This window comes from Falco cherrug, chromosome 1 (assembly GCF_023634085.1).
Source record: "Falco cherrug isolate bFalChe1 chromosome 1, bFalChe1.pri, whole genome shotgun sequence".
Lineage (NCBI taxonomy): Eukaryota > Metazoa > Chordata > Aves > Falconiformes > Falconidae > Falco > Falco cherrug.
In genome coordinates, this window is record NC_073697.1 from 119,098,721 (window position 1) to 119,120,768 (window position 22,048).

The following is a 22,048-nucleotide window of genomic DNA, read 5'->3' on the forward strand; positions in this document are numbered from 1 at the left end:
CTGCATATCCAGTGTACCATACTTCTTTCAGTGTTTTACTGTAAAAAAAAATCTCATAGTCTGAAAGAGAAATGAGAGGGCCTTCACAACTCCTAAATTGGGAGTATCTAGTGAGTGCAGTGTTTAGAACATTGGAAAGGATTTGTTCATCCTGTCAATTAAAAAAAAAATAAAAACAAAACAAAAACCATAAAGGACTCCTCTGTAAACGCAGTTGTCCAGTAGGCCTAGAGATCTGACTACATAAAACCAAAACAGAGCACAGCAAGTTATAGAACAGAGCTCTGCATTAACCAAAAAATGAAACAGCCAGATCAATCAGCCAATAGACACAACAGAGCAACATCTAATCCACTATGCTCTATGAGTGTTTCTTCCATCATGCACTATTATCATGTATTTTCCATCCTCTCAGATTCCTGCTGCGTTATCCCTCGTGAACAGCAGCCATGTCATCAGACTCAGAGATGGCCATCTTTGGGGAGGCGGCTCCTTACCTCCGAAAATCGGAAAAGGAGAGAATCGAGGCCCAGAACAAGCCTTTCGATGCCAAGTCATCCGTCTTTGTGGTACATGCAAAGGAATCCTATGTGAAAAGCACAATACAGAGCAAAGAATCAGGGAAAGTCACTGTCAAGACTGAAGGTGGAGAAGTGAGTAAAAAAACTTTCAGGTCTTGAGAATACATTTCTGCTGGGGACTTTTATGATTTTTATTTATTTGATGGCAAATATGTATCTTTCTTTCCTCTGACAGACCCTGACCGTGAAGGAAGATCAGGTCTTCTCCATGAACCCTCCCAAGTACGACAAGATCGAGGACATGGCCATGATGACCCACCTCCACGAGCCCGCTGTGCTGTACAACCTCAAAGAGCGTTACGCAGCCTGGATGATCTACGTAAGTACCAGCAGCAGCCTGCCTTTGGGCAGCCGGGAGGAACTGCTCTGCCAGGCCAAGTGGGAGCCAACGTGCTGTCTCCCTTCCTCGCAGACCTACTCGGGGCTCTTCTGCGTCACTGTCAACCCCTACAAGTGGCTGCCGGTGTACAACCCGGAGGTGGTGTTGGCCTACCGAGGCAAGAAGCGCCAGGAGGCCCCTCCACACATCTTCTCCATCTCGGACAACGCCTATCAGTTCATGCTGACTGGTGAGTGGCAACGTCTATCTCAGAGGGATTGTACCATGAAGTTCTCTGAAGGCATGCTCTGTCCCAGTAATAAAATGAGACTTTTTCAAAGCTTTCATGGTTCTCATGCATACATGCCAAAAGTGACTCTTTTACTATCTTCACCCCATTGTTTCTACTATTTTGAATTACAGACACCCTTGCACTCACTGAGGGGTTCTAGAGGGTTTTTTGGCTGGTTGGTTGGTGTTTTAAGTTAAGCTGACAGCATAGAGTTGAGAACATTAAACTTACCTGACTGCGTTTCATTCAGCTCAGTATTGTTCATTGAGTTTTAAGCACTGTTCTCCACTTTGTCCCTTTCACAGATCGCGAGAACCAGTCGATCCTGATCACGTACGTACACCCCCTGCTTGGGTCCCTGCGGGGCTACCCGGTGCCAGGGGACCTCCTGCCTGACCACACACTCTCTGTGTCTCTCTTTGGGTTGACAGCGGAGAATCCGGTGCCGGGAAGACTGTGAACACGAAGCGTGTCATCCAGTACTTTGCAACAATTGCAGCGAGCGGGGATAAGAAGAAGGAAGAGCAGCAGCAGGCAGGCAAAATGCAGGTGAGGTTCTAGGGATGGGAACCTGAAACTATCCAATTTATTTATGAGGTGTATCATGACAATAAGGTTTCTGTGTTAGGGGACACTTGAGGATCAAATCATCAGCGCCAACCCACTGCTGGAGGCCTTTGGAAACGCCAAGACCGTGAGGAACGACAACTCCTCACGCTTTGTAAGTTGTTGCCTGGCACAAAACAACTTCTTCCTTATCAGCGCACTGACTCAGATATTCTCGCAGTCAGGATTGGAAAAATGGATCTCAAGTGAGTTTTCTGCTTCTTTCAGGGCAAATTCATCAGAATCCATTTTGGCGCCACGGGGAAGCTGGCTTCAGCTGACATTGAAACATGTAAGTGACCCTTCTGGCCTGATCCCTCTCCTCCCAGCCTTCCTCAGTTCTTGCGCTCACTCTGTCCTACCGTCCTCGCCAGACCTGCTGGAGAAGTCCAGAGTCACTTTCCAGCTCAAGGCAGAAAGAAGCTACCACATATTCTATCAGATCATGTCCAACAAGAAGCCAGAGCTAATTGGTAGGAAAGATCACTAACTTCTCCAAGCAAGCATCACGCAGCAACACTCCATTCCTTTACGTGCCAATTCCATTTGATCTCTATGTGTTCGATCTTCTTTTCAGAGATGTTGCTCATCACCACCAACCCATATGACTATCAGTATGTGAGTCAAGGTGAGATCACGGTTCCCAGCATTAATGACCAGGAAGAGCTGATGGCCACAGATGTAAGTAACACACAGAAGTGTCCTTAGGCGCACTCTGACCTTTAACAGGCAAGGTACTTACTCTAATGATTCTTCTATCAGAGTGCCATTGACATCCTGGGCTTCACTGCTGATGAGAAGACAGCCATCTACAAGCTGACAGGGGCTGTCATGCACTACGGGAACCTGAAGTTCAAGCAGAAGCAGCGTGAGGAGCAGGCAGAGCCGGACGGCACAGAAGGTACCAGCACAATACACACCACAGCACAGATTATACCAGAGCACTCACTGATACAGGCAGTAATTCAGAGTCAGCATCACAGAATCGCAGCCACAGAACGGTCAGGGCTGGAAGGGACCTCTAGAGATCACCTAGTCCAACCCTCCTGCTAAAGCAGCTTCTCCTAGAGCAGAGCCTGTCCATTTCCCCAGGTGCTGGTATTGTACAATAGAAACATGACCGAAGCAGAGGACTTTGCTGGAAGAGCACAACTCAGTGGAAGATGCAGATTATTCTGAAGCATGCAAACTATGAGGGCCAGTGATTCCGAGAGCACACTGCTGCTATTGGCGGAGGCAGCCAGAAGCAACACAAGCTTTGCTACTGTGCTGAATGGCAGCTTCCCAGACCCAGCACAGACCTAGGAGCCACCCTGCTCACTGCCTGAAGTTTATGTACCCAGGTCTCATTTACCATCAGCTGTAGTCCCCTCCTAAAGGAATTGTTTCCAGGTGGTAGGAAGCCAGAATCCTGAAGCTGCTCTGCTTCAAAGCCCATATTCTGGAGACAGCTCCCAATGCCTCAGCTGAGAGCATCGTGCTGCTGCATTTTACATGGGGGGGTTTAAAGAAGCATCTGCTAATATGGCACCTATGGCTTATATGTTCTACATTTTCTGTAGTCTCAGCATGTCTTCTGGCCTTCTTTTTTGTAAGTAGGCATCTGAGATATGTCTATCACATTTGCTTTGCCTAGCATCATTCAAAGGTGCATTCCTTAGAAGTTCATGGGAGTATTTCTATGAAACCAGAGTTATTTGCATATGTCATAAGTATGTACTCTTAAGGTTTTGGGTGGTTTTATCTTGAGTTGTTTTTTAGTGCATGTAGTTTGTGGGGGTTTTAGGAAAGTTAAGACAAGTGAAAATGACTGCAAGGAATACAATGGCATGGAATCTGACAATGATGAATAGCAATGATAGATTAGGCTACAAATAATACTTGTAATCATTGCATGAATATAACAAAAGAGTTATAGAAGAATATAATATAATGACTGCTTAATTATTAAAAACAACTCTATAAAAATTAAATAAAACTTAAGATCCAATTTTCTTTATGTTTCATACTTTACTCTTTCTAGCAATAAATGTACATTAAATACATAGCTGTAAATAAAATGTATAATAGAAGCCGCTCAAAATTAGCATCTGTATAGTTCCTCTATACAGATAAGGTTTGGCCTTCTGACTTTGAAGGACTCTGTATATAATACTGGTGCTTGCTATCATCTTTGCTATGAGACAGGCAGCAAATTGGAAAGTGATGACAAGAGTATATCCAGTGCTCTAGTGCTTGTTTTTAATGATCTAGATTCATAGAAACTGAGAGCTGGGAAAGACATATGTGTGCGATATTTATCCTTAGGGAGAATATGGTTCCATTACGAAATTTGTACGAAATACTTTTTCATACTTTTGGCATAATTCTTCACTACCTCTCTATCTCTAATAACAGTAGAGTTTCACCGAGTATAATTTTCAGTGCAGTGTATTTCAATATCAACACATTTCCTTTTCTGTTTATTCTGAAATTGTGACTTATTTGACCTGGCATTTTCATGGCCCTTGGTCCTTTTGTCTGTCTAGTCACTTGTTTCAAAATTTGCATGTTCATTGTAAAGGCATTTGGAAGAATCTTTCTGTTTACAAATCATCTAAATTAAATGAGGGAAAAAATCAGTAAATCAAGAAAAATCACAATATATTTAAAGTATATGTGACTTTTGCAGAAATTACTCTGAACTACTACAAGTAGTATCTACTGGAGAGCCAATATTCAAAGCTGCTGTATGCTTGTTTCCTTAGTTGCTGACAAGGCTGCCTACCTGATGGGTCTCAACTCAGCAGATTTGCTCAAAGCCCTCTGCTACCCCCGTGTCAAGGTTGGGAATGAGTATGTGACCAAGGGTCAAACCGTGCAGCAGGTAAGAGAGAAGTGATGACAGAAAAAAAGATGACATGAATTTAAAACCTTGAACTTCCTCTTTTGCCCTGGATGGCAACTTTTATTTTACTTTTCTTTAGGTATACAACTCAGTGGGGGCCTTGGCAAAATCTGTCTTTGAGAAAATGTTCCTATGGATGGTTGTTCGCATCAACCAACAGCTGGATACCAAGCAACCCAGACAGTACTTCATTGGTGTCCTGGACATCGCTGGCTTTGAGATCTTTGATGTAAGAGGAGAGGCTTCACACAATTTTCCTGGAAGGGGCATTAAGAAACTGGAATAATTTGACATTTGTTGTTTGGGGGTTTTTTAAGCATGGCTTGTTTTTATTTATTGGATAATTCTGACATTCCTGTAGGAATGGCATTCTTCTGGTTCTCATAGTACGTATTATGCCACAAGGGCTGCAGATTTTTATAGATGTCTGCTGTTGCATGCAGAAGTGAAAATTGCATTGAAAACTGATATGAAAATGTTAAAGAACTGATAGGTAATAGCAGAAACAGATTTTGAGGAAGTTAAAATATGGCATCTTGAAGGAAGATCTTGTTAATGCTGAAACCAGATTCCTTCCAAATGCTTGGGAGTAGACTGGCAGTGCAGACAAATTCAAGCAGATGAAAAGCTGGACTTAGACTAAGCTCTGCAACACTTTTCAGAGCTCATAAATGTGTTGAGACTGTGCCAGGGCCTGAAATGATAGATATATTACAGGTTGGAATATTCTGGTCACCTGTCCAGTCCCATGACCAGAAATTGAGGACCCCAGTCATGGAGACCTTACCTTAAAGGGTTAAAATAAAACCTGTTGGAAGATGGAAAGTGTTCCTGGAACTGAACTTCACAAGTAAGTAAATCTCTGCATTCTGCAGTTCAACAGCCTGGAGCAGCTGTGCATCAACTTCACCAACGAGAAACTGCAACAGTTCTTCAACCACCACATGTTTGTGCTGGAGCAGGAGGAGTACAAGAAGGAGGGAATTGAATGGGAGTTCATTGACTTTGGGATGGACCTGGCTGCCTGCATTGAGCTCATTGAGAAGGTTCTTAAGGCCTACATAAATAATTTTCCAGATGTAAAACATAAAAGGAATCTGCTATGGTCAAATTAAACTGCTCTAACATGTGGCACTCACACTTAATGTAGCACTTAACAGGATTTTTTTCTGGGCGTCAGGCATCTCAGATATATTTTCATTTGTCTGTTACTTGTTGCCTGTGGGATTCTGTTACATAAGACTTACAATTACCATGGGGAAAAAATTTCAGTCCTAGTCATCACTGTTCTGGAGTTCATACTCAAATGCATGTATTTTAATACATGGGGAGTGATTAAACACACTGAGAAACTTCTATTTTAATATATTTAAAGAAATTTTCTATCTTGGTTCCAATAAAAAGCATTTAGGAAGTATAAACTTCCTTACATATGAATCCTACTAATTTCATTCATTTGGCTTTCCATCTTCAACTAACATGCACATAGTGAATTTCTACATGCTAGGTCTTTATTACATCGCAACGCTGAAACTTATGGGTGATCCTGTTTTCATATAGCTGATGACACTAACAAAACACCCTTTCTGGAAAAACATAAAATTACACATTCAGAGGAAGGGGGTTTGTAAGATTGTTATGTTCCATTCCTCTCTCTTTGATAATTCTCTCTGCTTCTTGTTTCCACGCTTTCTTCACGTGTTGCTATTTCTCCCAGCCCATGGGCATCTTCTCCATCCTGGAAGAGGAGTGCATGTTCCCCAAGGCAACTGACACCTCTTTCAAGAACAAGCTCTACGACCAGCACCTGGGCAAGTCCAACAACTTCCAGAAGCCCAAGCCTGCCAAAGGCAAGGCTGAGGCCCACTTCTCCCTGGTGCACTATGCTGGCACAGTGGACTATAACATCACTGGCTGGCTGGAGAAGAACAAGGACCCCCTGAATGAAACTGTTGTGGGGCTGTACCAGAAATCATCCCTGAAGACGCTGGCCTTACTCTTTGCCTCTGTTGGTGGAGGAGAAGCAGGTGATTTCTTTGAAATCATTTCTACTATAATTTACAGAAATAGAATCTTGTAATAATATTTCACAATAATATTTACATTTCAAAAATTGAAAACCCAAAACCTCACCTACTTTCTGGAACTCAGTCACTCAGACTTATAAAGGATATTACATTTCCCTAGATACCTTAATAGATTTGTAGGTTTTAAGGCAAGACAGCTGTATTACAACACTAACCCAGGTTAGCTGACATACCAAATTTCTGTAATATGAGGCATTCCCAAATGCTGCAGGGAATACAATCAATGTATTAACATGCTACTAAATTTATACGTACAGGGAGACTGCATTTAGTGTACTCACTAGCCATTTCTTAAATTTCTTAAATATCTTACTATGCAAAAAGTTACGTTTTATTTCCTGTTTGCCTTTTCTTAATGTCAGCTTGAAGTCATTAGACTTCCATTCTGCTATCATCTGAAAAAATCATCTGCCTTTGTAGCTTTAAATACTGTATGCATTTGCAGATTTTGAACATATTATTACATTTTCTACTTTTTTAAGACAAACACACAAAGCTCTTCAGATTCTAATCACATGCCTTTGTTGTTCATTTCTTTTTTTTAAAAAAATATTATTGTTTAGAGAGTGGTGGCGGTGGCAAGAAGGGCGCCAAGAAGAAGGGTTCTTCTTTCCAGACTGTCTCTGCTCTTTTCCGGGTACTGTAGAACAATCATTAAACAATTTACCACATTGTGAAAAAAATAAAGAAAATTCAGTTCAGAAAAGTATTAGATTGATCTAATATACAAGATCTTTAATTTCAGAAAGGATAAAGTCACACGATTCTTAATAAAGAAGGATTCTCATTGAATCCTTGGAATCGTTCTTTCAGAACTGCCCGAAAATTATGACAAAAGAGATACTGACCATGGTTTTATTGCAGTGGTTTTACTCTACCTAACATTGTGATTGTGTAAGTGATCCAGGTCTTTGCTCTTGCTCTTAAGGAAAATTTAAACAAGCTGATGAGCAATCTGCGAAGCACACATCCCCATTTTGTGCGATGCCTTATTCCTAATGAAACAAAAACACCTGGTAAGTTGTTAAAATTCAAAGATGCGATAAATCTTTTCTTCTCTGTGCAGTATAATGAAGTACGAATTCATTATGTCATTTATTAGGTGCCATGGAGCATGAGCTGGTGCTGCATCAGCTGCGGTGTAACGGTGTGCTGGAAGGGATCAGAATTTGCAGGAAAGGGTTCCCCAGCAGAATAATCTATGCAGACTTCAAACAGAGGTCAGATTCTATGCCATCCACCCACCACCATATCCACCAATGCTGAATAATTTGCATTTCCTGTTTTAATTACTGTGTGACTTATGGAAGGGGTTCACTGTACCTGCCTTTAGGCATACAAAAGTCAATTGTCCGAGTCAGTCATCCAGTTTCTTTCTTTAGCTAACTAGAAAAACAGGCATTTTCAAACGGCAAGTATTTATTCCTATCCTTGATTCATATTCTGGTATGGGTTACTGCATTTTTTTATTAACTATCCAGAAATGAAGTTGCCTACCTTAGACTTAGTTAACTTCTGGGTATCACAGTAAGATGACTTGCAGCCATCAGCATGGAAATGTGAATAAAGAAACTACAAGATATTCTAACTTGTTGGAAAAGAAAATAAAATAAAAAGATCTTGTTTCTTGTTCTGTATCAGCTTGAAAATATTCACATAATATGTGCTGCCACTATTTTTGATGAAGAATTTATTTTCCTCTCCACGTATTTTGTTATTGCACGTAAAGTTCTCGTTTGGAGATAAGGCATTGGATAATAGGGAATGTGAAATACGCCAGCAGTTAGTCATGGATATCAGTACCCATACTGTGTCAAGAATTTCTGGACTAAGTGTAAGGTTTTTCCTCAAAACATTTACCCATGAAAATTTGATTTCTAAACAATAGAACATAGTTCAGACATTCAATTCTCTTCCACTCTTGATCTCCCCTTCAGAGAGTCTTAACAATGACATCAGTTGGTACAGGTTTGATTGGGCTTTCAGGAATCTGACCCTCTTCATATTCTACTTCGTTCCACAGATACAAGGTGCTTAATGCCAGCGCTATCCCAGAGGGACAGTTCATTGACAGCAAGAAGGCCTCTGAGAAACTCCTTGGATCTATCGATGTGGATCACACCCAGTACAAATTTGGTCACACCAAGGTACAAATGCTGCTTGACTGATGTACTGTGCTTGCAATACCCAACAGTTATGTACTCCAGCATTCTCTTTGTCAAGGTCTTCTTCAAAGCTGGGCTGCTGGGACTCCTGGAGGAGATGAGAGATGAGAAGCTGGCACAGCTCATCACCCGCACACAAGCCATGTGCAGGGGTTACCTGATGAGAGTGGAGTTCAAGAAAATGATGGAAAGGAGGTAGATGCTTACACTTATTTGGCTTGCTGGGCCACTCCTCATGAGATAACAAGGACATGAACAAAACTGAAAATACGCTGCTTCTCACCAAATCTCATTTCTTTCTCATTAACTTGGTCTACTATATGTGGGTGTATTTCAGAGTATACCCTGCCAGTAGATGAAGCAGTATAAAGCCCTGATACATGAAAAATTTATCGCTTTTAACTTATAACACTCTTTGTACTAATTTTTTGCTGAATTCAGTAAGTGGCTACATTACATGTATGCCCAGAAACCAGGTATCTAGTCTAAGCTAATTACTTTATGTCACCTTTATAATCAAAAGTGAGAAACATGTACTTCTAGCATAAGAGAACTATCTTCTTCCCTTGGATAATTGTCATGAAACGGACCAAGTCAACTTCTGTAGGTGTTCCTTTTCTTTGCTTAAGAAAGTGAGTCAAACATCTGGACTTCAAAACAGTCCAAACAGGCTGACAATCTACATCACAGTAGGTAGTTTTTCTCAGAGATGTGTATTTTGTAATACATCAAATAATATATTTTAAAATGTTCATAAATATATAATTAATAATATAGAAATATTTTATGTACACACATATGTAGAACTATAAGATACTATATGTATAAATTCATGTTATACATATTGATATGTACAAATAAATATGTATGACAAATTTTAAAATATGTAACATAATATATTCTTATTACTTTTCAGGGAGTCCATCTTCTGCATCCAGTACAACGTTCGTGCATTCATGAACGTGAAGCACTGGCCCTGGATGAAGCTGTACTTCAAGATCAAGCCCTTGCTGAAGAGTGCAGAGTCTGAGAAGGAGATGGCCAACATGAAGGAAGAGTTTGAGAAAACCAAGGAAGAGCTTGCAAAGTCTGAGGCAAAGAGGAAGGAGCTGGAGGAGAAAATGGTGAAACTGGTGCAGGAGAAGAATGACCTGCAGCTCCAGGTGCAGGCGGTGAGTATTGCTAATGTTTTTGGCTTGTAATGTCCTGTGTAAAATGATCCTAAATGTGTCAGTAACAGACAAGTTATCCCCAAAACGTATTTATTTTAAAAACATACACATATTTTGTAAAATAGGTACCAAAACCACACAGCGAAGCTAGCAGAAAACTACAAATATTAATAATTTTGCAATGAATTATTTGCAGCTGATTCCTTGCACTTTAAAATCAGAAGCAAAGTCATCAATTTCCAGTTAGTAAATAGTACAATTTACAGTATGGCATTTTAAATCATACATGGAAACTGACAGTAGCAATTATCACGTCTTCATAAACACTATACATACTATATAATTTTCATGTCTTATCATCTGATCAATGAAGGTAGTCTGGAGGTACTATTAACACCTTTTATATGGAGAATCACAATGGATTCATGTGGAGTAGGAGGGGTTGAGAGTGTCAGTCGTTTCTCTAGTATTTATGGTCCTTGGCTCCTCCGGAAAAACACTGATGGAAGTAGAGTCCTTCCCTTTTTCTCTAGAAATAAAAAGATAGCAACAAAAATCCCCTTAAAACTGTTTTTATCAGCATGGATTAGGAGTCATCTGACCCCATTCTGATGGGTCAGATGAGCTAGTAGCCTCGGGTTTTCTTCATTTTCAGCAATGAGAAATTCATCCTTTTAGAGTGTGATATAGTTAATCCAAGATTGTAAGGTTTTGTTGCTGTTGAATGGACTGCATATTCATATCATGGCAGATACCTATATCTGCATTAGACAAACCCACTGTAGCTATCTTGCTGAGCTACAAAAAGTCCTCTGCCTGGATAGTGTCATTGCTCTTCACTAGAGCAAAGAGAAAAAGAATAAGCAGTATGTAGAAAATAAAGATTATTTCTTAGTAACATCCATTTTAGAATGCATGTGAATTCAGGTAATTGGTACTGTCCTTGTAAACGCCAGTCTCCCAAACTGTTGTTCTAGACCACAAAGGCCTTGAAACATGTTTAATTCAACTCCTGCCTTTGAAACAGTGATCTTAACAAAAAATTTTGCCAAAACTAAAAATTAAATTCATACTCAGGAAATCTTTTTGGAAGAGTTGTAACACAATTTTCTCAGCTGAATGCTGCAGTTTTTAGCATTCAGGTTTTAAATACTAAAAATCTATGTTAAAAAGGTATGCTAACGAATCTGCCTACATGGTACTCTTCAGTAGAACTCTATGCCAGTTTCCAGTGCAGTCAAATGCAACAACAGTAAAATGATGAAAAGCTAAAGGGAGATACTGCCATGTCTGATTCCAGGCTCTACCTTCAAATTAATATTGGATTTGCATGAGTAGTTCAGGAGTTTTAAAAAAATGCTCAGAAGCTATATTTATAGTGTGATAAAATATTACTTTATTTTCTGGGCTGCAAGCAGTCCAAAAAAACCAGATATTCTTAAAATAATGAGTTTTAACTACAAAGAACATTGTAAGCTACTTTGAAAATAATAATTTCTTTTTGAATATCAGTGACAAAAAACAATTCTTTGAAAATCACTTTATCTAAATGAGCCATTTTGTGTAGGAAGCTGATGGTTTGGCTGATGCTGAGGAAAGGTGTGACCAGCTCATCAAAACGAAAATCCAGCTGGAAGCCAAAATTAAAGAGCTGACAGAGAGAGCAGAAGATGAAGAAGAAATGAATGCTGAGCTGACAGCCAAGAAGAGAAAACTGGAGGATGAATGTTCAGAGCTCAAGAAAGATATTGATGACCTGGAGTTAACGTTGGCCAAGGTTGAGAAGGAAAAACATGCCACTGAAAACAAGGTATGAGGCAGAACCTGTCACCCCTACTCCAGAAAAGAGCATGTGCTGTTACAGGACTTCTGCATCTACTTCCTTTATTTACACTTGCTCTCTACTTCTCAAAGGTGAAAAACCTCACAGAGGAGATGGCAGCCCTGGACGAGACCATTGCCAAGCTGACTAAAGAGAAGAAAGCCCTCCAAGAGGCCCATCAGCAGACACTGGATGACCTGCAGGCAGAGGAGGACAAAGTCAATACGCTGACCAAAGCTAAGACCAAGCTGGAGCAGCAAGTGGACGATGTAAGCACGGTTGTCCAGAAGAACAGGGCGGGTATAGATTATAGAACTGGCTGGTAGAGCACTGATGGTTATCTTCTATTCAGCTGGAAGGGTCCCTGGAGCAAGAGAAGAAACTGCGCATGGACCTTGAGAGAGCTAAGAGGAAACTCGAAGGAGACCTGAAGCTGGCCCATGACAGCATCATGGACTTGGAGAACGACAAGCAGCAGCTGGATGAGAAACTGAAGAAGTAAGTGTGGCTGTGGGGCACCAGACTGTGGGGCTGGTGCGCTTGGCGGGTTTTGCTCAGACGCTAACACAGTTTGCTTTGCCCAAAGGAAAGACTTTGAAATCAGCCAGATCCAGAGCAAAATTGAGGACGAGCAAGCTCTGGGCATGCAGTTACAGAAGAAGATCAAGGAGCTGCAGGCAAGTGTCTGGCCCTTCCCCTCTCTCAGCCAGTCTCAGGTCGGGAAGGAGGAGGGCATGGGTGCGAAGGGTGCCTAATGTTCCCCAGGCTCGTATTGAGGAGCTGGAGGAGGAAATTGAGGCAGAGCGAACCTCTCGGGCAAAAGCCGAGAAGCATCGGGCTGACCTGTCGAGGGAGCTAGAGGAGATCAGCGAGCGCCTGGAAGAAGCCGGAGGGGCTACCGCCGCTCAGATTGAGATGAACAAGAAGCGTGAGGCAGAATTTCAGAAGATGCGTCGTGACCTGGAGGAGGCCACGCTGCAGCACGAAGCCACGGCTGCGGCCCTGCGCAAGAAGCACGCGGACAGCACCGCTGAGCTTGGGGAGCAGATCGACAACCTGCAGCGAGTGAAGCAGAAGCTGGAGAAGGAGAAGAGTGAGCTCAAGATGGAGATTGACGACTTGGCCAGTAACATGGAGTCTGTCTCCAAAGCCAAGGTACATAAATATTTCCTTGTAGTAATCCAAACATAATGAAGTATTTATATTTGAACATAGAAATTGAAGTTAGTCATACTTTAATATAAATAGCTGCATTTTACAACTTGAATTTGAATTTATATATTTCAGTACTGGTATAATATTATATTGTGTCCTTTGGGTGAGAGCTAAAACCTTTAGTTGAAGCATGTAGGCTAAGGAACTATGGGGTCATATTGCTTGGTTCAGAAAATTATGATAATGAAAAGAAAGGCACAGACCTTATCAGTTTTTTAGTTTCTTCTAAAATAGAAATTACTCCTACCCTTCCCTTTCCTTTTATCCCTATTTTCTTTCCCAGCCTTAAATACTGCAATGACATAATCACTAAGAGCCAAACGGAATTTTAAAATAATTTGTCATGTTACATCCCATCCTTTATATCTATTGAAGAAATGGACTGTACATTAAAAAATTATATAAATGCTGGGATTTAGGAAGCAAATTCCATAGAAGTCTCTATTATTTAACCAAGACATTTAACTTTAATTCTAAATCAGTAGCTTCTTTTTTAGCCTTTTGTAAGACTTTACATTCTCAGTAATTACGTGTTGAACCTTCAATCATCTTCCATTCTGTTCTTCATGCAAATAGGCAAATCTGGAGAAGATGTGTCGTTCGCTAGAAGATCAACTCAGTGAGATTAAGAACAAGGAGGAAGAACAACAGCGCACAATTAATGACATTAGTGCACAGAGAGCTCGGCTACAAACAGAATCTGGTAAGATTTATTTTTTTTTAAGACAACATTGTGTATGAGCTGGGGCTTTAAAAAAAAAAAAATCCACCAGGTTCCCTAGGTCTTTTTGACCCTGGGTTGAACAATAGCCAGAAATATGCTCTTTTAACAAAGGTGGGCAACTGAATCTGGAGCTGCATTAGGAGTAATGCAGGTTAACAGAGGGTGATCCCCTTGCTCAGCACACGTGAAGCCACGCCTGGAGTGCTGTGTCCAGTACTATGTTCCTCAGTCCAGAGAGATACAGACATCCTGGAGCAGGACCAATAATGTGTTTAAGGGACCGGAACAACCAGTCACTGGAACAAACTCCCCCAGGGTGTGGTAGAGCTCAATCACCGGAGGCTTTCAAGACACAGCTGAACAGGGTGCTAGACAATCTCATCTACTCTGCCCTTCCCATGAAAGGTTGGATCAGATGACCTTTCAATGTCCTTTCCAACATGGACTATTCTATGATTCTGTGGCTGGAGTTTCAAAGAATAATTCATCTATTTCATAACCTAGAGTGCTGATTCCCAGGAGACATTCAGGACAGGACAATGATATTACTTGAGCACATACACCATATAGGACTCATTCTGTTAACTCGAGGTTTGAAGGGACCACTGCACTTAGTTCAAACATACACCATGCCCACGTTCTAATAGCTGACTAGTCTTCCTGTATCTCATTTCTTGTCTATAATATAAATATTTCAGCACGCTCAGAGATATGGATAGGTATCAGTGATTAGGATCCCATACAAGAAATAATACTTTTTAATTAAAATTATTTTCACATGCATTTAATTACCAAGGTTAATACTTTTAAATAAGTCATTAAAAGGTTCTTTTACTCATCTGAACTCTCCCAGGTGAATATTCACGACAGGTGGAGGAGAAAGATGCTCTAATTTCACAGCTGTCAAGAGGCAAGCAAGCTTTCACCCAACAGATTGAGGAACTGAAGAGGCACCTAGAGGAAGAGATAAAGGTGAGAAGGCTTCGTCATAAACATATGAAATCACAGAATCAACAAGATGAGAGAGAGAAAAAAAACACTTAGGTAACTCAGTGCAGGTCTTATGTTAGCTTTGCTCCCCCAGCCTTGCAGCCTATGCACTATTTTTTTGCAGATTCCCAGGTCTTACTCTCTCACTCAGTAGCTTGCACTCCCTCCCACCAGAATAACCCAGTGTCTATCAACACTGCAGTCAGCCTTCCCAGGATATTTCTATTCATTGTTGCACCACGCGTTTTTTCTCCCAGGCCAAGAACGCGCTGGCCCACGCCTTGCAGTCTGCTCGCCACGACTGTGACCTGCTGCGGGAGCAATACGAGGAGGAGCAGGAAGCCAAGGGGGAGCTGCAGCGCGCCCTGTCCAAGGCCAACAGCGAAGTGGCCCAGTGGAGAACCAAATACGAGACAGACGCTATTCAGCGCACGGAGGAGCTGGAGGAGGCCAAGTACGTGGGAAGCGGGATGTCAAACGGCTGGAGAAGACTGAGGCTGTCAAGGGAAAGTGGAGTCTCTGGGAGTGGGTTACGACAGGGGTGGGACAAAGGCAGGGATCTGTTGTCTTTGTGGTAGAGGGGTCAGAGGGAGAGACAGGAAAGCGTGCTGTGGAAAAAGTGCAAACTGGAAGGACAAACGTAGCCCTTAGGGCTAGAAATGCGGAACCAGGCTGAATACTCCTTAGGTGCTAGGACACAGAGTGACAGAACCTGTAGGCAGCATGCAGTCTTGGAACAGAAAAAACACTGTGAAAGGCACTGGGCTCAGAGCCCCCAGAAGTGGCCAGCTGCCCTCTCACCAAAGTACAAAATGGGCTGCCCTCTGGTCTCTGACCTGGAGCTGTACTTATCTCCTCCCAGGAAGAAGCTGGCCCAGCGCCTGCAGGATGCAGAGGAACATGTTGAAGCTGTGAATGCCAAATGTGCCTCCCTGGAGAAGACAAAGCAGAGGCTGCAGAATGAAGTGGAGGACCTGATGATTGACGTGGAGCGAGCGAATGCTGCCTGCGCAGCTCTGGATAAGAAGCAGAAGAACTTTGACAAGGTCTTGTGGGCTCCAGCCCTGGGGTTCCTGGGCAGAGCGTCCCCTCCCGATTGCCACATCCACGCTCACGTGCCGTTTCCCTTCAGATCCTGGCAGAATGGAAGCAGAAGTATGAGGAAACGCAGGCTGAGCTGGAGGCCTCCCAGAAGGAGGCTCGCTCCCTCAGCACGGAGCTCTTTAAGATGAAGAATGCCTACGAGGAGTCCCTGGACCACCTGGAAACGCTGAAGCGTGAGAACAAGAACTTGCAGCGTAAGTCCCTGGCCCTCCGCTCCTGGCTGGGCTTTCCCACTGTCCACCACTACCCACCGCTCCACAGGGGTCTGTGCCTGCGTGTCTGCAAAGATGCCCGTCACCTTGGTGCGGCAGGGCCCTTCCCGTTCTGCTCCGTGCCTGACCGTGCCGTTGGCCTTTGCTCCCACAGAGGAGATTGGTGACCTCACAGAGCAGATTGCAGAGGGAGGCAAGGCCATTCATGAGCTGGAGAAAGCCAAGAAGCAGATTGAGCAGGAGAAATCTGAACTCCAGGCCTCGCTGGAGGAAGCTGAGGTACACAGCATTACTTATGGCTCTCTTACATGTCTTGGATCTCTGTCTCGTTGTAAACACTGCGGAGTCATTGCCAGGCACAGGAGGAAAAGAGCGTTTGTATAAAAGCGTGCCAATAATATCTAAACGTGGCATTCCTTTATACTCAGGGCTTCGGGGTCAACATTTATCTTATGAAAAGTATTCCTGTTCACTCTTTCTCAGGCGTCCCTTGAACATGAAGAGGGGAAGATCCTGCGCCTCCAGCTTGAGCTCAACCAGGTGAAGTCTGAGATTGACAGGAAGATAGCAGAGAAAGATGAGGAGATTGACCAGATGAAGAGGAACCACCTCAGAATTGTGGAGTCCATGCAGAGCACCCTGGACGCTGAGATCAGGAGCAGGAATGAGGCCCTGCGGCTGAAGAAGAAGATGGAGGGAGACCTGAATGAAATAGAGATCCAGCTGAGCCATGCCAACCGCGTGGCTGCAGAGGCACAAAAGAACCTGAGAAACACACAGGCGGTGCTCAAGGTCCATTCAACAGAAGTTGCCAACAAAGAAATTTATTAGGTGGTATTTTTGGTACCAAACAACTCTGAATCTGCTTATAATTTCTTTTCATGGCTCTACAGGATACCCAGCTGCACTTAGACGATGCTCTGAGGACACAGGAGGACCTGAAGGAGCAGGTGGCCATGGTGGAGCGCCGAGCAAACCTGCTGCAGGCTGAAATTGAGGAGCTACGGGCGGCACTAGAACAAACAGAGAGGTGTAGAAAGGTGGCTGAGCAGGAACTGATGGATGCAAGTGAGCGTGTGCAGCTCCTCCATACCCAGGTGAGATCATTTCGTGAGAAATGTACTCTTGGTAAGTAGGAGAACATCTATATGCTTTATTCCAGTCATAATTGGAAGCTTAACTTTGAAGATGAGATTTACCTTTTCCGTAAATCATCATCATAATAATAAGAGATGTTTGCTGAAAAAGTTTGTATTCTGACTGTGTTCCCAGGTTACATTCAATGAAACCCATGCTTCTACCTTCTTTGTATCCTAACATAATCTCCAGAGGAACATTTAGTCACACACATCAGATTGTATTCACATATGCCAAATGATCTGCCAACTGAGCAATCAAGGACTGAAACTCTGAGACTACAGGCATACATTCCTTGCTCAGTTGAAATGCAGCATTAGGGAATCCTCATATTCTTTCAAAAATGTGCTTGCTTGTCTAGCAAGAAAGTGGGGATGAACTCCTGGTCTGGTGCAACCTATGTTAAGCAGACTTTGACATGAGCTACATGTCATTACAGGAATCCAGCAGTCAAGTACCGAAAGCTATGGAAAGTGTCTGGTTTCAAATGCTGAAAAGTTTCTAGAATGAATCCGTCCAATCTACATTACAAATATTGCTCTTTTCACTTCTTGAGAGTAGATTATTCTTCCCTAATTCTGTTGAAGAGAAGGCATTTCACTGACTCCCTCACTCTATTTTTACTACTTTTCTCTGCTAGTCTTGGTGGGTGGCATGGCACAGATTATATTTCTAAGTACTCTTTTCAAAATACTGAAATTAATTATTGGAGAAAACCAAAAAGCATTGTTCCCCAGCTATAAGAAATTTTACAGAAAAAAAATGTGGTATCATTTTTTCATATAATTATGTCTGAAATGATTCAAAATCCTGCAATGTTCTGGATTTGAACAGAACACCAGCTTGATCAACACCAAGAAGAAGCTGGAGACAGACATTACCCAAATCCAGAGTGAAATGGAGGATACGATCCAGGAAGCCCGCAATGCTGAAGAGAAGGCCAAGAAGGCCATCACAGATGTGAGTTGGGGGCTCCCTTCAGTGCCGATGGTGGGAGTAATTTCCCTCACATGGTCTCCAGCCCCACAATGGCTTTGACCCTTTGCTCTCATCAGGCAGCCATGATGGCAGAAGAGCTGAAGAAGGAGCAGGACACCAGCGCCCACCTGGAGAGGATGAAGAAGAACCTGGACCAGACGGTGAAGGACCTGCAGCACCGTCTGGATGAGGCCGAGCAGCTGGCTCTGAAGGGAGGCAAGAAGCAAATCCAGAAGCTGGAGGCCAGAGTGCGTGGGGCTTTTCTTTGTGCATGAGTGAGCACGCCACGTTAGCAGCCAGCAGGGAAGCTCCAAAGATGGGCTTCTCGTTGCAGGTGCGGGAGCTGGAAGGGGAGGTTGATGCTGAGCAGAAGCGCAGCGCTGAAGCCGTGAAGGGCATGCGCAAGTACGAGAGGAGGGTGAAGGAGCTGACCTACCAGGTAAGGCAGGAGGCCTCCTTGGCCTCACACACCCTTCTTGCATGAAGCCAAGATGTAGGCCTTAGGGTTTTCATTCTGTCCTGAGTCACACAGTTAAAAAGCAGAAGACTGAGAATATCAGAAGAAATTATCTTTCTGGTTATGTTAGGAAGATCCAGCTTATCAGCTCTGTCTCTACTGGACAGCAATGGTCTATAAGGAATGTTTCTCACTGTTTCATGTAGAGGGCATTTAAAAAGGAGGGGAAAAGAAGTGCTTCTCTTTTTTGTCCTTCTCTTTAGTCTGAAGAAGACAGGAAGAACGTTCTCAGGCTGCAGGATCTGGTGGACAAGCTGCAGATGAAAGTGAAATCCTACAAGCGACAAGCTGAGGAGGCTGTAAGTATTGCTGTTTGCAGTTCAGTCTCCATACAGGTGGAGGTGGAATTCTGTGAGTGTGTTTTTCCCCAGGTAGCTCTGTTTGAACACTTAACTTTTCAGCCTGTTTTTTCACTGTGCACTCAGAAATGAACAGCTTTTCTGTCTGAACAGCTCAGGGGTCTAAAGGGGTATAGAATACATTTTCTGTGAACATTACTGTGCCACTGGGTAGAGCAGAGAAGTTCTGCTCTACAGAAAAGAGTAGAAGCTCAGGTCAACATTGTGGGAGTAAGTCTCTGCTTCCTTTCACTTTTTTTTATTTCATATTTCTGCTTAGCAGAGGGAAAAAAATTACCTTCAAAAATTGTAATACATAATTCTATAGAACTAAATAAATAGAAAATCATGTCATGAAAATAACTATAATTATGTATAAATTATTTAAAAATTCAAAAGTTCATTAGCACTTCATACCCAGAGAGAGATTCCTGGTATGTCTTATTAACCATGTAAACATTTAGCATTTAAGCTATTTCTTTGGATTCCCCCTAGAAGTATTTGGGAGAATTACATACTACCACACAGTCTTTTTTTTATTATTTTTATTATGTAAAAGCAAAATACCACAGCATGTCCAGTGCAGTGTTACAGTAGGATCATTATTAAACATTTTCAAACCTGTTTTTTATCTCTCCCTATCCCCAGGAGGAGCTGTCCAATGTCAATCTCTCCAAATTCCGCAAGATCCAGCACGAGCTGGAGGAAGCCGAGGAGCGGGCTGACATTGCAGAGTCGCAGGTCAACAAGCTCCGAGCGAAGAGCCGTGAAATTAGCAAGAAGGCAGAAAGTGAAGAGTAAATGCCTCCGGTAGTTCGAAGTGAAAGAGAATTGCACAAAATGTGAAATTCTATCACTCTGATTTTGTAATCACAGCTTAGTCCTCTATGAATCTCTAGATAATGAATACCTAGACAATAAAAATTGTAGAGATTTTCCAATGGAAATAATGAGAAGTTCACTTTTGTATTTTAATCAGTATCCTGAATTCTTTTAAGTTGTACATTTTTCATTATTTATTTAAATTCATTCAATTTAAAATCTTGCTTCAAGTATTCTCAAAGTGTTTCAGCCGCTGTTAAAAAGTGGTCTAATCAGACATCCTGCTTCGTTCTCACCATGGAATTTCATCTAAGATTTCCTCAAATGAGAAAATAATTATTTCTTTGCAATAGGATCTAATTATTCCTTTTAATTTCTGCTTTACAGAATAGAATAGATTTTAAGTCAAAGGTTCTGTCCAAAGAATAAGAATTTATTGCATCTTCTAGTAATCTAGTCTAATCATTGATTATTCTATTAAATCACGTGTCTTATTTGCAAGATCTTTTTTCCACTTTAAACCTCTGCAGTCCTTCAAGCCACTTCCAAACAGAGAACATTTAAACTTAAAATAAGATCTACTTTTAACTTTTGTTCATGGAAGTGATGTGCAAACCAACATTGCAAGGGCAGCATAACCATCTACGCCACACAGTCGTTCACTGTCTATATTCTGTTCCCAAAAGTCCCCTGAGTCTTCTAAACTGACCAGGCAGCTACTTAGCTCCTATGTTGTCTCTGGGGTAATCCAGATAACTTTGCCAAGGATGGCCTCACTCAGAGTGAGAGGTTTCATTCTTTGTAGATATTGGCATACATCAGAGAATCCATGGTCTCCTTTGAAAACAAGGAGAAAAAGGTGTTGTTTGGAGAAGCCAAATCAACCATTCCTGTTGAAGATGAACTGCTATGCCTTCCAGAATGAAAAAATAATTATCTACAATGAAAAATGTCAAAACAGTCTCTATAGGATAATAGAGAAAATACTCATCTGGGAGAAGGATGACTGCATTTGATAGACCCATCAGCACTACTGAATGGCTGGCAATTGGTTTGTGTTACATGGGCCTGTCCAACTCCTTTTTTGCTTGGTATGATGAACCTAATTTCTGGTCAGAGTTCCCAAGCACCAAGGAAATTCAATTATCTTCATTTTGAGTTGGGCCATACCCTAAAACTTTCTTCCTCATTTCTCTCATTATCTGAGGTCTCATATCAACTTCTTCCTTTCATAACCCAATGTTAACTGGACAGTGAGACTGTGGTGCTATCATCTGCTGTGTTTTGAAGAAGTCCAGAGTGTAAAGCTATGATAACCAACACAGTGTAGTTGCTTTCCTTGCAGTAGACTCCTGTTTGTAGTTTCTTCATTTGGCTTCTTCTGAGAGGATTGATCCAGCCCGCAATGCATCGGCATTTTGGCATTGAGACACCAGTGTCACAGACCAGTCTTACAGCCATTGTACTTCTCAGTGAACACAGGTTTGACTAAACAATACTGCAGGTCTCAGAACTGATCATCATTCTACATGGTTTGCCAGTCATTCACAACCCTTCCATTTCCTCTAAAAAAAAAAAAAAAATAAAGTTATTGAGCTTCCTAACCATAGAGTGGGTAGAAAAAGACAGAATTATAACTGGTTCAGTCTACTACAGTTGCTCCTGATTATGTATTAGGTTATATAACCTTTAGTTGTTTTCCACTGGTCTGATTATTAATTTAAGACCCATAAAATACAGTGGTCAGTGACTGAGAGTTATTCAGTACTTTTTCCCTTGTGTTTTCTGTTTAATGAGTATTATTCAAGCCAGGCTTCATGATGGAAATACTAAATTCCTCATAGCCTTTCCAAGGTTATGACATACATGTGTGAAACATTACACATTAATATATTCACTGTATGCAATATATGCATACATATATAGATATGTGTATATATGTATATATACACATGCATACACACATATAAATAAAGTTTCCAAAGCTATTTTTTCAGCAGCAATCCAATAATATGAAGACATATGTTACTGTTTCATCACTGATATGTAATCAAGGTCAAAAATAGTCACTATTTTTAGC

The 22,048-nt window shown here is 41.9% G+C and overlaps 1 protein-coding gene and 1 long non-coding RNA gene across 2 annotated transcripts in view; one reads left to right on the forward strand and one right to left on the reverse strand.

The window, feature by feature from the left end:
* Positions 1-449: 449 nt before the first annotated feature.
* Positions 450-20,187, forward strand: LOC102053310 (myosin-1B). Its single transcript, XM_055723768.1, has 38 exons — positions 450-653; positions 757-900; positions 994-1,150; positions 1,498-1,525; positions 1,624-1,741; positions 1,821-1,913; positions 2,027-2,090; positions 2,173-2,271; positions 2,376-2,479; positions 2,561-2,699; positions 4,546-4,664; positions 4,765-4,914; positions 5,561-5,731; positions 6,403-6,712; positions 7,336-7,409; positions 7,701-7,788; positions 7,875-7,992; positions 8,796-8,919; positions 8,996-9,132; positions 9,854-10,109; positions 11,677-11,919; positions 12,024-12,200; positions 12,284-12,429; positions 12,518-12,608; positions 12,697-13,086; positions 13,723-13,849; positions 14,724-14,842; positions 15,118-15,314; positions 15,723-15,906; positions 15,993-16,158; positions 16,331-16,455; positions 16,660-16,968; positions 17,070-17,273; positions 18,148-18,273; positions 18,369-18,539; positions 18,626-18,730; positions 19,012-19,107; positions 19,795-20,187. The coding sequence occupies exons 1-38, from the start codon at positions 450-452 to the stop codon at positions 19,945-19,947; spliced, it is 5,826 nt and encodes a 1,941-aa protein (XP_055579743.1). The 3' UTR covers positions 19,948-20,187.
* LOC129737060 (uncharacterized) overlaps positions 14,699-22,048 on the reverse strand; it is a 46,279-nt gene continuing 38,929 nt past the window's right edge. The window contains exon 3 of the long non-coding RNA XR_008734474.1: positions 14,699-14,824. This is a non-coding gene — a long non-coding RNA (uncharacterized LOC129737060). The remainder of the gene's footprint in view (positions 14,825-22,048) is intronic.

Excerpts from the sequence above, each read along its gene's own strand:
- LOC102053310 (XM_055723768.1), top strand. The coding sequence starts at position 450 with ATGTCATCAGACTCAGAGATGGCCATCTTTGGGGAGGCGGCTCCTTAC. Across the intron at positions 7,410-7,700 it reads CTGTCTCTGCTCTTTTCCGG|GAAAATTTAAACAAGCTGAT; the intron begins GTACTGTAGAAC and ends CTTGCTCTTAAG. Across the intron at positions 16,969-17,069 it reads ACACACAGGCGGTGCTCAAG|GATACCCAGCTGCACTTAGA; the intron begins GTCCATTCAACA and ends ATGGCTCTACAG.